Genomic DNA, 14376 nt, shown 5'->3' with positions numbered 1-14376 from the left:
ATTCATCTACGACCACTTGAATTTTTCCGACATGGTGTGCATTCTGGATTGCCCAAAATTCAAATAGATATTGGGACAGGGAAAAAAAGTCGAAAGTCAGGATACGCGCTACAGTAAGCCCGTCCGGCCACCTCGTTCCCCAAACTGCTTCTGCTTCACCTCTGAAACTACTCGACCAGAAAACACGTTTACAGTAGCCGACGCGAAAACGCCATATTCCCATTCTGGTAACCCGTCCATCCATCTTTGTGTCACCTGGCTGGCGGCCGGGCAGCCATTTCTAAGACCGCCGATCGGCACTAGACTGGTCTTTTACCCCGCCTTTGCCCGCGTCGCATTTTATGTCTGGGGGAGGGGGGATTGCATTCGGATGGTAGCAGCAGCCTTGTTCTCGGTTTCTCCTCGGTGACGTGTGCCCGCGCCGGTCAAGGCGAAGGAAGATGGGGATGGGTCCAAAGCCGATGGGAGACTTCCTACTAGAAAGCTATACTATCCACTTTCTCCAACTCTCCTCAGTCTCTTGCCGCGCACCTTCTCCCCTTGACTACACGTGAGCAACCTCTCGTCTTGTGAGCGATAAGATTCCGGGTTCCTTCATCATACCGTTCGTGAGGCTCCCTTCGTCTTGATACAAGATGTCAGCGCAGGACGACAAGCTCGAGAACGGCATCGTGGTCGATACGAGCTCCGATAAGGCGATTGACCTTCGTATTGATAATAGCGAGACTGGTACTGCGAGCGCTGCGGGGGGCAGTGCTCGACCGAGACGTGAAGCCCCTGAGTTCATTCGCAGCATGGCGCCAGAAGTGAGGGCGGCAACGGAATTACGATTGAGGAAGAAGCTCGACCTGAGAATCATGCCAATGATCGTCCTGATGTACATTATGAACTACTTGGACCGAGTGAGTGGTCGTCGCAGTTGGGTTGAGTCAGGCCAGCGGGGACCCGGTACTGACAACGTCTTTCGGAATAGAACAATATTGCAGCCGCCAAGCTGGCAGGTATCATTACGGATCTGAACCTCTCGGATGTGGAATTCCAGGTTAGTCTTCGAGAACCGTCAGATTGATCAAAGGCTGGGATGTTCGTTGATTGGGATTTTTCTCTTCTTTTCGTTTTTTTTTTAGACAACAGTCTCGATCCTCTTCGTCGGCTACCTCCTGATGCAAGTCCCTTCCAACCTCTTCCTGAATAAGATCGGGAAGCCGGCCATCTACCTGCCAGTCTGTATGGTCATCTGGGGTATCATCTCGACGGCCACCGCAGCGTGCCAGAGCTATGGAGGACTTGTCGCGTGTCGGTTCATGCTGGGCTTCGTTGAAGCCGCGTACTTCGTAAGGCCTCTACCATTCATTGACACCCTTCGACTCTCAACACAGCAATAGCAGCAGCAGCAGCAGCAGCAGATAGCTGACAAAAATCAACCCAGCCTGGGTGCTTATATTACCTCTCCTGCTGGTATACCCGCAAGGAGCTCGGCTTCCGCACCGCAATCTTCTACTCTGGCGCCTTGATCAGTGGCGCCTTCTCCGGCCTCATCGCAGCCGGCGTCAGATACAACATGGACGGCCTTCACGGCCTCCGGGCCTGGCGCTGGCTCTTCATCATCGAAGGTGCCGCCACCATCGGCATCGCCATCGCGGCCTTCTTCGTGCTGCCCAACTTCCCCAGGACCACCTCATGGCTAACAGCCGAAGAGCGAGCGCTGGCAATCTGGCGTTTGGAGGAAGACATCGGGGAGGACGACTGGCTCGACAGCGAGCACCAATCCTTCACGGTCGGCCTGAAACTGGCGTTCTCGGACGTCAAGACCTACGTACTGATGTTCTTGCTCTTCGGCATCGTAGCCGCGGGGACGGTCACGAATTTCTTCCCGTGAGCGTCCCTCTCCCCCTTCTGCCCAAGCCTGCAACTGAGCTGACCAACGCACAGGACGGTCGTCAAAACCCTCGGCCAGAACGACGTCAACACGCTCCTGCTGACAGCACCCCCCTACGTGCTGGCAGTAATCACCACCTTCCTCAACAGCTGGCACGCCGACCGCACCGGCGAGCGCTTCTTCCACATCGCGCTCCCCCTCCTCTTCGCAATCGCCGCCTACGTCCTCGCGGCAGCCACCACGTCCACCGCGCCCCGCTACGTCGCCATGATGCTCATGGTGCCCGGCGTCTACACCGGCTACGTCGTGGCGCTGGCCTGGATCTCGAACTCGATCCCGCGGCCGCCGGCGAAGCGAGCGGCGGCCCTGGCCTTCATCAACGCCATCAGCAATTCGAGTAGTATCTACGCGAGCTACATGTATGGTGCGACTTATGCGCCGCGCTATGTCGTGGCGATGGGGGTGAACTGTGCCATGGCGAGCATGGCGATTCTGGCAGCGGTAGTTTTGAGGGTTATTTTAGTGAGGCTGAATCGGAAGCTCGAGCAGGGGAAGTTCGTGGACGGTGCGATTAATTCTGGTGGGTTCAAATATCGGCTTTAGGTCCTAGATTGTCTCCCTCTGCGGGTCGAGGATATGATATCTGGCCTTCAGGGTTAGCATGCAGAATATTACCAGCACGAGCCCAGAGGTGTATTTAAGAGTAAAGGCTTGAGCCTGTATGAAAATTGGTTTGAAATTTTCGTAGACTGGACAAGATATAGCACCCTCAGAGTTGAAACTCGTGTCTGTCTTGACCAAAACCCCATATCAGTCTTCAAGTCTTCCCGAGGAATCCCTGTTGTACAGTCTTAGAAGAAATTGTTACCAATACCGAGACTTCCGTACCCGTCAAAACGCCTCTCAATTCTCCCTTCTCCCGAGGCTTTTTCTGCCCATTAAACAAAATGTCTACCCTGCGTCGGCTGCGGATAACTACGAGAATGGTTCTGATCCTGGGGTGGGTAACTCATCTGATTCAAGTTGATATCCCTTTGTGCTACCGATTGTGTACTGTTCCACGGCTGGGATTGGTAACCATCAGACACATCGTTGGGTGTGAGCTTCTGGTTGTTGTCCCTACGAAATCTCCAGAACGCGAACGGGCCAGCGAGGACAATGACAAGGAGAACACAGGTCAGCAATGCCCAGTTATATCTAGAGTTCAGGGCGAGGGGAAAGCCAAGGAAGCCGTTGATTATTCCTGCTGGGATGATAAATCTTCCAAGCCATAGGTGGATGGGTACCAGCTTCGTAGTCGCTTGTGTTCGCTTGTAGATTCGGTGATGCGTGAAGCCAAGGACCCATTGGCCGATCATGGCGATTATGATTATAATACCGAAGATCTGATGGGCAGATTGGAAATGCATAGTCTTTATACTGTTAGAAACCGACAGGATTGTCAACCTGATGTGAGGACTTACGCGGTTGTACTCCAGCCCAGCATATATTCCAACACCAGCTCCGATCAAAGCTACAGCACCAGATATCGTCTGAGCTATTCCGTGCCATCTCGGACTCTTCAAGACCCGCAGTATCAGAACTGCAAGCGGCATGAGTCCAACGAATGTCAGAATCATCAGAACAGCATGGGCTGGCGGGCCAAAATCGTTGTCCGACTCGTCCGAAGTCTGGGTCGTTCCTATCGAGTTGGCAAATGTTATGACAGGCACTCCTGCCACACCCACAGCTTTTGTCAAGTCCATAGTAAAAGTTCCGTAGAGATCGTGGCGTTTGATATCGGCTGTCAACGAATTACTCTTCAAGCTCCCACCTGGGCCGGTGGCATAGATGAATTTCGTTGCGGTCTCCGCAGGATTGATAGAGCCTCTTTTCCAGGATCTGCAGTTTGAGCACATTGCGTTGACTGTATAGTTCCCGTTCTCGATTTTAGTGCCTCCTAATACTGAGATGGAGATGTTCTTCGTATGGGAGGGTTCGACGTGGTCGTACGAGAGCCGGGGGCTAAGTGTGATGTTCTTGCCTGTGGAATCGGCGTAAGCCATGAATATCAGGGAGTTCTTCATCTCGTCGCTACCCAGACCGACGGCCTGTAGGATACTGTTAGCATTACTTCAAACAGAGGGGTCGCAGACGTACGATCCAGGTGCTGACGGACGGCGCCTGCATCGCGAAGTACAGTTCATCGCTTTGGTTATCGTTATCCTCGGGAATGTTGAGGGCAAAGTTGATGCTCCCATCTTTAGCAGAGAAACTGGAGCCAATAGTGGTATCAACAGCTGTTGACGTCGAGATAAACAGTGATGCTGTAAGGATGTCAGTGCTGGATCTCTCGGCGCGGATCCTGAGCTAGGATGCCTCCGCCTTACGGACAGCCCACCAAAATACCCCGGATTTCAGGGACGTACCCGCGGTGGCCAGTGCTGCCCAGCTTAGTCTTACCATGGCGTCTCTCTTCTCGTCCACTTTTGATTTCTTTGCAAGGTTAGTGTTCGTATGTATGTATCTATGTATCAATGTATATATGTAGCCGCAATGAGGAAAAAGATCCAGCTTGCCATGATATTAACGCAGACTTAAGTAAGTAGGTCAGTCAGTGCCGCCTATTCATTTCCCCACACCCTTTTGCCCGCCGTTGCTGCATGGCCAGGCAGCGCTAATTCGCAACAGACTGTCACTGCTGGCCTGTGAAGCGCTCGCTTTGCCTCTACACCCGTCTACTGAAAAATCGCGGCGCTTCGGAGGCCAAAATAGTAGCAAGATGGACCAATCACGCCGACGATGTCTGATCCAGGCACTCTCGAGTTAGTAAAAGAGATGTCGTGATTGGGGAGTATTTCGGTGCTTCAGGGCAAATTTTAATGTAGTGGAAGAGAATGTCACCAGGAGACGGAAAGCTGGTTCAAGCACGTCCGTACGTATGCTTTCTGCACGTCGCTTTCGATGGCCAGTATTTTGTTTCATAGAGATCAGGAAATGAGAGATTGGAAACCAGATATTGGACAAGGGTATACCGGAGCTTCAGATGTCCAAGACTCTGCTGTTGATCTCCTGCTCTCAAGTTCTCAGTCTCTGGTTCCTGATACTACGAGCCGCTGCCTACTCGAGTGCTCTTAAAGAGCCAGTAAGCGAAGCGCCTTGTTTATTTTGTTGCGAGTCGCGAGTCTGTTCTATGTCACCTTCCTTCCTTTTGCATTTGTCTCTAGCACTTGTCTCGAAACTAGCTTGGGCCTGCTGACCGTGATATTTGCCTAGGGGGAGAAAAGAGGGTAAATTCAACCAGGTTCGCTGTTCCCTTTTCTCCTAGGAATGTCAACAGGACCCCCTTCAGTAAAGGAAGGGTATTGGAGCAAGTTTATGATTATTCTTTAGCCACGGAAGCTACCTCAAATTATGATATGAGGTTTGACATAAAAGTTTTCGGATACGAAATACAAAATTCCTTATTCATAGTTTCATAGTTGCATATAAGCATGGCTTCGGGTCATCAGATATGACTATGTATCTCATGGGTCGGGCCACCAGCTTAACTGTTTTGTAAAAATATAAGCTTATCTTATGCAAGGTTTGAAAGAGCTGTGCCAAGATGATGGGCTGCCAGGTGTTAATAATGTTCCCCTTCCTACGATGAAAAGGTTCCTGCTCTCTCCCTCAAGCTCACCATCTGGGTTTTTAAGTATGGTTGAAGGGAGGGCACCAGGTCTCTGCATTGCCGGGATTCGTCCTGGCCAATGCAATGCCACCTTCCATCGCAAAGTAAACTTTCCAATGCGGACCAAACCAACGAACCCTCAATCGACTCTTCCAACACCAGCCCACCCCTTACAATGTCTATTGGAGTCGCAATCATTGGAAGCGGAATCTTCGTGACGGAAGAGCACCTGGTATGTATCCCAGTATATCAAGCACTATTTGTAGCGCCAACATCAGTAGCTGACTCGTCATCTCCCTTGAGCCCGCCGTCAAAGCCAGCCCGAACCTCACTCTCAAAGCCATCTACTCGCGCTCTCTCAAATCTGCACAAGCTCTCAACACTGGAGTTGATCTGTACTCGGAGGACTCGGGTGACGGAAAGACATACGGCGATCTGCTGCTCCGCGAGGACATCACAGCCGTTATCATCGCCCTCCCAATCCTTGCGCAACCCGAGTTCATCGAGCAGGCTCTCATCGCCGGCAAGCATGTCCTCTCTGAAAAGCCGATTGCAGGAGACATCAAGCGTGCGGAGGAATTAATCCAATTCTATAAGGGCGAAAGGGTCAAGCATGGTGCAACGTGGGCTGTGGCAGAGAACTTCCGGTTCTTGGACTCGTTCAAATTCGGTAGAGAGCAGGTTGAGAAGCTGGGCAAGGTCCTAGGGTTTAGGGTTAAGCAAGCTGGCAAGGTCAAGATGGGAGGGAAGTACTTTGGTGAGCTCTGTTGCCAGAGTGTGTCTGCAGCGAGTCTGACCTGCTGCAGAGACTGCTTGGCGTAAGAGGCCCGACCATCAAGGGGGCTTCCTCCTCGATGGTGGTGTTCACTTCGTTGCCGGTATCAGACTTCTGCTGGGTAACAACGCCAAACCTACGGCCTTGTCCGCCTTTACACACCTCCTGCAAGAACATCTTGCTCCGGTCGATACTGTCGATTCTATATGGCAGACGAAGTCCGGGGTCACAGGCACATTCTCAGCTGTAAGACATTGGGGCATCATATTGTTTCCCCACTCATCTAGTTCGATCCTGAAATATTTTCAACTCCCTTCCCGAAACATATATGTATAGCAAACACTGACGCCCCCGTGATCCAGTGCTTTGGAACTACGCTCTCTGGTAGCGAGTATACAGTAGCCTGTGAAAATGGCAGTGTAACGGTCATCGTAAGGGAGAAAGTCATCGTTCGCCTTGGAGAGGAGTGTGACAAGAATTTTAAAGAAGAATGGTTCAAGGAAGAAGGCAGTGGTGTCAAGCAGGAGGTCAAGGCTTGGGCACAAAGTCTTGTTGACCGCAAGCCTCTTCCAGCACAATCTCCCGAGGAAGCCCTCATCGACCTGGAGATTCTGGAGAAGATGCTGAGGAGTGGGGAGCAAAACGGCCAGTTGCAGGCTTTGAAGTACTAGGTACTGGGTGGTGATTCGAGGGAGGGGAACACAGCACCGTCTCTCTTCACTTACCTTATGTGGCACTGAAACAGCACCACAACATCATCTTGCATTTTCACATGGATTTGGAGCTGTAAAGGTATTACATGGCTGCAATGGCTTGCTCTTGTGGCCTATATCTACCGGATAGCCCTAGATGCCCGCCTATACATGCAGATATCAGTGGCTGTTACAATCATAGAAGCTGTAATCGCGTATGATGTGTGTAGCCATCCCTCCCCACACTTGTTCCACGCCTATTGTATCCCTGAATCACTGCATTTAGGACAACCGCTCGCTGTGCCAAAGACAAAAAGTCCATGGCCCGCCACAGAGCAGTCAAGAACGCGCTCGTGGATGACCTTGGAAGTACAGTCGGTGTCGTGGCTGGTTGACCCGCATACTAGGCAAGAAGCAACAGCAGCATCTGTCATCATAGAGATGTCCATGCTGCTGGCTGTCCTCTGTAGCTTCTGATCTTGCTCCTCATCCTCTTCTTCTTTTTCTTCTTCCTCTCTGATCGTCTCCATCGGATCGAGCTTGCTTTTCTTCATCTCATGCTCTTGCTCTCCTCTTCCGATATTCACGTTTAGCACCGGCGCTTCGGTACTCTTGCGCGGTGAGATGGTGAGGTTGTTCGGCGTCAGACCTGGGAAGCTCTCTTTCTCGTTGGGGACTATAACAAATTTTAGCACTGCTCGCTCCTCTTCGGGACATCAATTGAGTACTGCAAGCTTACAGAGAGAGTCCCAAATCCAGCGCTGAACCTGCCATCTCATCTGCTCCGCCGGGAGGTCCTCGTACCCCGCGTCAAAGAGCCTGTCCTCGAACTTAGCCATGTGCTCCGCGAGGTAAGCATCGTTGTAGTTGTAGGGTGGACTCTTGGCTTTGGCTTGGATCTTCTCGCCGATGGAGAACTGGGAGCGATCCATTCCGGTGGTGGTTGGGGACTCGATCTTGTGGGGCCAGATTGGTTTGACTGGGAGACGTTCATATGTGCCATCTTAATTCCGCACCTTGAGGGCATCTAGGCTATCAAAGGTGAATGGAGTCGAATCTAGCGACGCTTCCGCCTCGCTTGGGATGTTTATATTGGTCACGTGTTTTTTTTTTTCTTTCATGTATGAAGCTGCCGGAAGGTTGGATGTTTCGTCGGTATGAGCTAGACTGAAAATCGAGCAGTATTGGCGCCTGGAATTTCCTAGTTCTAGTGTCGTTATGGTTCATTTTCTGAAGCCGATCACATGGATCGCTGTTCGCGGCAGGATCGAGAAATGTGATGAAGTGCTCACAGCCAAATCGCCCGCACCGTCGCTCATGGTAGTCTACCGCGTGGCACTCCTCTCAGTTCAGGCCTTCTGTTTCTTTTCTGCCTCGGAACTATTCGACGCTCTGTTCCAAGTTGCCTGGTTTTCGCTGGGCATCATGTGGACGGTTCAGGGTAGGAACCTGGCTCACTCTAAGTCTTCGGCTATCCTTCAATTGGAGCATTGCCTGTCGACATAAAGATCCAAGTTAGCGACGGTGACAGACCAGCAAGCAGAGAACACAGGCTATACCTATCTACAATGAATAAATCTCCTACCCAGGACTCGGGCCAGGACTTGGGCCAGAGGAAGAATGACTGGAGTCTCTAGAAATTCAGGGATTTGATACGGTTCAACTCTTTTTCAGTACCCGATATTGCATCAACCGCTTTCTGGAACCCGGCCAATCTGTACAGCTACCTGGTCCTAACGATGGATGGACACTCGAAAAAGCGAGAACTGGCCTAAATTCGGGTGTCCTTATCTTCTCTGCTAGCGATGGGGATGATAAGTTGACATTGGTAGCCGAGAGAAAGTTGCAATGTCCCAAGTAAACATGGCCTCTTAGCATGCAGCTCTCCTCCTGTTTGGTCAACTCTCGCTCCGTCCCTTAATGATCCGCATCCACTAAAATATTCTCTGTACCTTCTCTTGACGGCTCTTCATACCCATGAATAAGCGGCAGACCTGTCTTGACGGGGGAAACGTTTCGGGCATTATCGTCGAGTGTGGGTTGCGACTGCCGTCCTCTGCTCTGTCCTCTCGCCGGGCTTTGTTCAGCGCTCTATTGTAACACTTCGTTTCCTTCGCCCGTTCTTCTTGAACGCTTTCACTCCTAGCATCTCCTTCAGCTCTCAATATTAGGCGCTGCATTTCTGGACATTAATTTGCTTATCCTGTCCCTCGCGCGCTATCGCACCTATTTATCTCTCCCGGCTGCTCCTCTCATTCCTATGCAACTATGAATCCTAATACTTTTACGTCGACTGATTGATGTACTCAATTCAGTTCATCTGCCAATCCATTTCCTCGGATATCCTCTCTGCCATCCCACGCGCTCAAGCTCAAGCTCAACGATCTCTGTCTTTCTCGCGATAGGGTCGCTCACGATACTCATGCCACACCTGACATTCCACCTCGGTGCCCTTTCATTTATCCTGTACACGCTTTTCCGCCCAGGAGACCACCACAATGCCAGAACTGCTATCCGATGAAGACTTGAGGAACTTGCAGGGGGAAGTGGTGCCGCGGAGTTTCAAAGCGGGCTATGTCGTTCTATCCTACTTCGTCAGTTATATTGGAGCCTTCACGACCATAGAAATTATCATGAGAAGGACAGCTTCGAGGGGATGGTATAACCTGTGAGAGACATGGCTCCATCGGGATTGTCACCATCTGACCCAAGATTTAGGTTCCTCCTGGTTGCCGGTTCCATATCTATGGGCGGAATTTCCATATGGTGCATGCATTTCGTCGGAAACTGCGCTATTGTGCTTGGAGATGGCCAGGAACAGACCCAACTGGACATCAGTGGTGGTTTTACCACGCTGTCTTTCTTCACACCGATAGTCGTTCTGTTCATAGCTTTCGGCGTTGTGGGATCGGACGAGAGCAGTATCTTTCGGGTGGTTCTAGGCGGCGTCCTAGCTGGCTTGGGGATCTGTGGGATGCATTTCCTCGGACAAGCAGGTATTGCAAACTACGATTGCATATACGACGTCGGGGCTTTCGTTGGTGCCGCAGTAATTGCGATCGTGGCTAGTGTGGTAGCCTTGGTCATCTTCTTCATCTTCCGGTCTGCATGGAAGTCCTCTTTGTGGAAGCGGGGGCTTGTTGCTCTTATTCTTGCCAGCGCGGTCTCTGGAATGCATTGGCTTGCTTCTGTCGGCACAAGCTACCGGTATAAATTTACAGGCTCGGGCCCTTTCGCGGTATCGTACATGGCAACCGCGGTGGTGGTTGTTATCGTTTTGGTACGCAGAACTATCTCTTGACCTGAACCAACTGACTGTCACAGTCCATCATCTGCTGCATGATACTCTTTTTCCTCACACTTCTCGAGCAGGCAAGATACAGGCGGCTTGAGAAGGAAGCAGAGCAAGTGGTCTTGGCTACTGCTATCTTTGACTCCCATGGGAAGCTGTTGGTCACCCACGAGGGACTTTTACCTACGAAAAAAATTGCAAACTCTTGGCTTGAGAAAGTTTGTACAGTCGCTCCCCATTGACGTACGAGCTAACGGGCACGTAGTCGATGGATGATGTCTTCGGTGTGGCGCATCCAGTATTTCTTTGGATATTCCGGACTAGTCGAAACTGGTATGCTGTTTCAGGCTTGATTTTCGGGATGAGAAACCACATCAGAAATGCTGGTGTGAAAGGTCGTCTCCATTCACTCGACGAGTCGGCATTGTTCACCGAAGAAGGGACTCCAATAAACGATTACTCGGCCATATTTCGAGAGCTATTCTGTATTGCAGCAGCAGACCTTGCAGATGATCTTCGTCACCCAGTTGAGAAGCTAGGCGTTCTATACGACGAGGTGGTCACTACAGGTCTCGCAGCAAAAGCAGCAGAAAAGGGGGAAAAGAGTACTGCCACCGCAGCTAGCTCCATGCTAGATGTGGAGCGAGACGTTGATTCTTCTCCGGGTAAGGGGCAACTCCTTTTCCTTGTCAGGAAGGTCAATGGGCACGAGGCCGACGCCTTGCAAGCTCATGGCTTTCGCTTTTCAGACCCGGAGAATGTTGTGACATCTCTGGCAAAAAGCTTACGGGTGGGGCCTCGAGGACTGGCCCGTCGATTGAACATCATGCGGCATTATGCTGGAGATCATCATATGCTCGATCCGGGCGTGCATCTCGGATGCTTTGCTATCCGCGCCTCGATGGCAGTTGGAAACCGCGGATTCGACATACTTGTACGAAAAGATGCCAAGAACCAGCTGCCAGCTATGCAGAGTCCTATCAGTACTCTGGAGACATGGCAGATTGAGTATTTGGAGACCATGGACTCACAGTCCATGTCCATGTGCGTCAAACAGCTTTACAAAGCGATGAAACCGAACAATGAGAATGCGCAGCAACGAGAGTTCGCCAAAAACTTGTTGCAAACGATTGAGGCGCTGAAAGACGAGATGGGGGATCCGCTGTTTGTTGACTCGCTTCTGATAGCGAAGCCGTTCGATGTTCCATGCCGTGGCCCGACCGATCATTCAGCTCCTGGAATAGCTTCCCTCATTGCTTTTCGAATGATTCTACCGCTTCATAGCAGAGCCCCCGGCAGAAAATTGACTTTCACGCCGCTGAGTCTTTTCCAGGCACAACAACGCGTCTACCGAAATTCTCCAGATAACGCCTTCTTTGCAAGAACCATACATCGGGAATTCGCACCCATGCTGGATGTCGAACGTGTTTCAGGTACCTTCAAAGAGGCCAATTCTGTGACTCGAAAACTCACTTCAGACATTGCGAGGTGGTCTAAGTCTAATCGAAGCAGCCGACACGATGTCGGGATGGGAGAGCATGTTGACATGTACGGAAACGCCCTCCCAGATTCCTCGTCTGAGCATCGTGGACCGGGTAAAATCAGATTTTGGGATAAAACGTCGCATACGAGACGGATGGGTGAACACTCCTCCGAGCAGAATCTGATAGGCTTGGGCTCTGGGAGTGGTCTGGCTGGTCATCAAAAATACCGCAGGGATGGTGTAGACAGAGGCCATGAAACTTCGAACCGACCATGCAGTGTGGGTAGTCCACCGCCAGGCGACCCAGAACCAGCTACTCAGATGCAATTGTTGGATCCAGACTACCACAGACGCGAACCATCTACTCCCAGACCAGTGCAGGAGAAGGAAGAAGAGTCGAAAATTTATGTCGACGAGCTATTCAGGTTAACGATCACAAAGAGGCAGGTTGGATAAGTGGGTTGATCGAGGCTGCTTCCGAAGACCCTCGATTAACAAAATCGATGGGGAGTTACCTGAGCGCACTAAGATGCCTGAATAGACCAATTTGAAGACTGGCTGCTCTTTATGACCCTTCTATAGCTGGGCCACGACGTCTTTTTGAGATCACCGCTGATGAATGATGACCTTGCAAATTAAGAAATTGCTGATGTGAGAAACATACCGAGCTCGTAGCAGTTGCTGGCCTCACCAAGCCCCGAGACTAGAATCTCAAGCGGTTGCTGTATCTTCCACGGAAGCAGAGCTCTGGGCCTTATTACCGGGTAGGCTGTTCATTTTTACTTCTTAGTCACTGGCTTCTATAAGCGACGGCGCAACGCGTTTATTTGATACGAGTAGACTTCTGCCAACATGGAAGGTTCAGCATCCATATAGCCGGATGACTTGTATGTTGTCTGTTTTGATATAATAGTCAGTGCGCTGACTTTGTGACCTGCGGGCTCTCGGTCACAGTCAGGACAAGCAAGTGTCCCAGGTCAAGCAAGTGTCCTACTTCAAATTGCTATTCCATAGTAAATCGCATACAATTCCACCACACTTGCGACAGCCATTTTTCCTTCAACATTTCTCTAACTATGCCTCCGCAAACTTCAGAAGCTCTTGTAGCTCTCAATTATTACGGCCGCTATGCTACTAAAAAAGAATACGACCGCGCTTTTCAAGAAGCGCGCGATTAGGCCTTAGAAGATATGGAAACCGATGATGAAGGAGTAAAACGACCGAAAAGCGAATGTGCTGCTACGTCAGCACGTATATTCGGAGTTAAAGAACTTGCCTTACGAAAAGCTGTATACCGAGCTAAAAAGAAAAAGCGCAATCTTATCACAGGTCAATTTAATCGATAGGAAGGAAATAATCAGATTTTGTTGTAAGAGCAAGAAGAAGCGATCCGACAATATTGCTACGAGCAATAGGAGCTTGGTTTGGGAGCAACTCTTTTAATGGTACGCGCTGGAATCAATCACTTGAGAGCAGTAAGTGTTATTATTTTATTTTATTTATAATTATTAAATCGCTTTTAACGTCGTATAAAAACAACAGCTTTCTCTTTCTCTTGTATCACAATCTTGGTTCAAAGATTGGCTTCGCCGAAACCCCGATCTTCATACAATCAAGACTAAACCAATCGAGCGCGTTAGACTCGAATCGCATACCGAGGAAGAGATAAAGAAATGGTTCGAAGAATTGCAAAAGGATATGGTTCTTTATAATATCAACATTTCGAAAAAGCTTTTGAATATGGACGAGTCGAGAGCGCGTGTTAGATGTCCGCCGAGAGAGACTGTGATCGTTCCAAAAGAAGTCAAAGAAATGTATACAAGCTCTCTAAACAATCGCAAATCGATTACAATCATTGAAACTATTCGAGCAGACGGCAAAAAGACTCTTCCGTTATATATCATTACACCGAGCAAGAAGATTATAGAGAATTGGATTACGGATGAGCTTACAAGTGACGAAACGATTGATTGCTCTCTTACAAGATATATTAATCACTAGATTATCTTAAACTACGCCGATCACTTTATCAAATGGACACACGCTAAGCCAAATAAACTATAGAAAATGCTGCTTTTAGATAGCTATGAGTCTCATCGATTAGATGAATTTGTATTAAAGCTTAAAGAAGCGCATATTCATTGCTTTTGGTTTCTTAATCACTTTACACACGCGCTTCAACCTCTTGACGTTAGAGTATTTCGTCTTTAGAAGCATTATCACGCTCTTGCTGTCCAAAATGCTATTCGAAGTTTGGACTTCGAATATACTATCACTTCGTTCTTCCGCGATCTTACGAACATCCGCCAACAAGCTATGCAATACTATACGATTGTAAACGCTTTTAAAACCTCGGGAATGTGGCCTTGCAATGTCAACGCTGGTCTTAAAAAGATTCGCTCTTATAATAAAGGAAAGAGATCAATACTCAACGAAGAAAACGATGAAGATAATCTTGAGCTTCCCGCGCTTCGTCCTTCTCGACCTGAAGATTTATAGACTACAACTGCAAAGATCAATTTATTACGCACTTAAGATCCGACACAGTTTTCCGATGATACGAAAGAACTCTTTAAAATTACGATAAAGCAAGCTTCTATCGA

The 14376-nt window shown here is 49.7% G+C and overlaps 5 protein-coding genes across 6 annotated transcripts; 3 read left to right on the top strand and 2 right to left on the bottom strand.

Moving 5' to 3' along the window:
- Positions 1 to 635: 635 nt before the first annotated feature.
- L3040_005710 (uncharacterized protein) lies at positions 636 to 2482 on the top strand (the record flags this gene model as incomplete). The annotated part of the gene is made up of 5 exons (XM_066154619.1): positions 636 to 902; positions 974 to 1042; positions 1128 to 1334; positions 1430 to 1875; positions 1933 to 2482. 5 exons carry the CDS (start codon positions 636 to 638, stop codon positions 2480 to 2482), a joined length of 1539 nt encoding a protein of 512 aa, XP_066011469.1.
- A 207-nt stretch (positions 2483 to 2689) lies between these two features.
- Positions 2690 to 4324, bottom strand: L3040_005709 (uncharacterized protein; the record flags this gene model as incomplete). The annotated part of the gene is made up of 6 exons (XM_066154618.1): positions 2690 to 2717; positions 2768 to 2804; positions 2859 to 3291; positions 3343 to 3969; positions 4019 to 4185; positions 4288 to 4324. 6 exons carry the CDS (start codon positions 4322 to 4324, stop codon positions 2690 to 2692), a joined length of 1329 nt encoding a protein of 442 aa, XP_066011468.1.
- A 1382-nt stretch (positions 4325 to 5706) lies between these two features.
- L3040_005708 (uncharacterized protein) lies at positions 5707 to 6977 on the top strand (the record flags this gene model as incomplete). Its single annotated transcript, XM_007295696.2, has 4 exons — positions 5707 to 5763; positions 5835 to 6288; positions 6338 to 6552; positions 6669 to 6977. The coding sequence occupies 4 exons, from the start codon at positions 5707 to 5709 to the stop codon at positions 6975 to 6977; spliced, it is 1035 nt and encodes a 344-aa protein (XP_007295758.2).
- A 278-nt stretch (positions 6978 to 7255) lies between these two features.
- Positions 7256 to 7930, bottom strand: L3040_005707 (uncharacterized protein; the record flags this gene model as incomplete). Of its 2 annotated transcripts, none has more annotated exons than XM_007295697.2 (2): positions 7256 to 7674; positions 7738 to 7930. In XM_007295697.2, the coding sequence occupies 2 exons, from the start codon at positions 7928 to 7930 to the stop codon at positions 7256 to 7258; spliced, it is 612 nt and encodes a 203-aa protein (XP_007295759.2). The 2 variants fall into 2 exon arrangements, with proteins under 2 accessions (XP_007295759.2, XP_066011467.1); XM_066154616.1 differs by having other exon boundaries at positions 7738 to 7837.
- Positions 7931 to 9496: 1566 nt separating this feature from the next.
- Positions 9497 to 12229, top strand: L3040_005706 (uncharacterized protein; the record flags this gene model as incomplete). Its single annotated transcript, XM_007295699.2, has 4 exons — positions 9497 to 9666; positions 9717 to 10278; positions 10323 to 10508; positions 10556 to 12229. 4 exons carry the CDS (start codon positions 9497 to 9499, stop codon positions 12227 to 12229), a joined length of 2592 nt encoding a protein of 863 aa, XP_007295761.2.
- Positions 12230 to 14376: the final 2147 nt, after the last annotated feature.

The sequence above is a fragment of the Drepanopeziza brunnea genome (assembly GCF_022702325.1).
Source record: "Drepanopeziza brunnea f. sp. 'multigermtubi' strain 214-2 chromosome Unknown ctg9, whole genome shotgun sequence".
NCBI lineage: Eukaryota > Fungi > Ascomycota > Leotiomycetes > Helotiales > Drepanopezizaceae > Drepanopeziza > Drepanopeziza brunnea.
The sequence above is the reverse complement of the archived record's forward strand: the minus strand, read 5'-3'. Positions and strand labels throughout refer to the sequence as shown.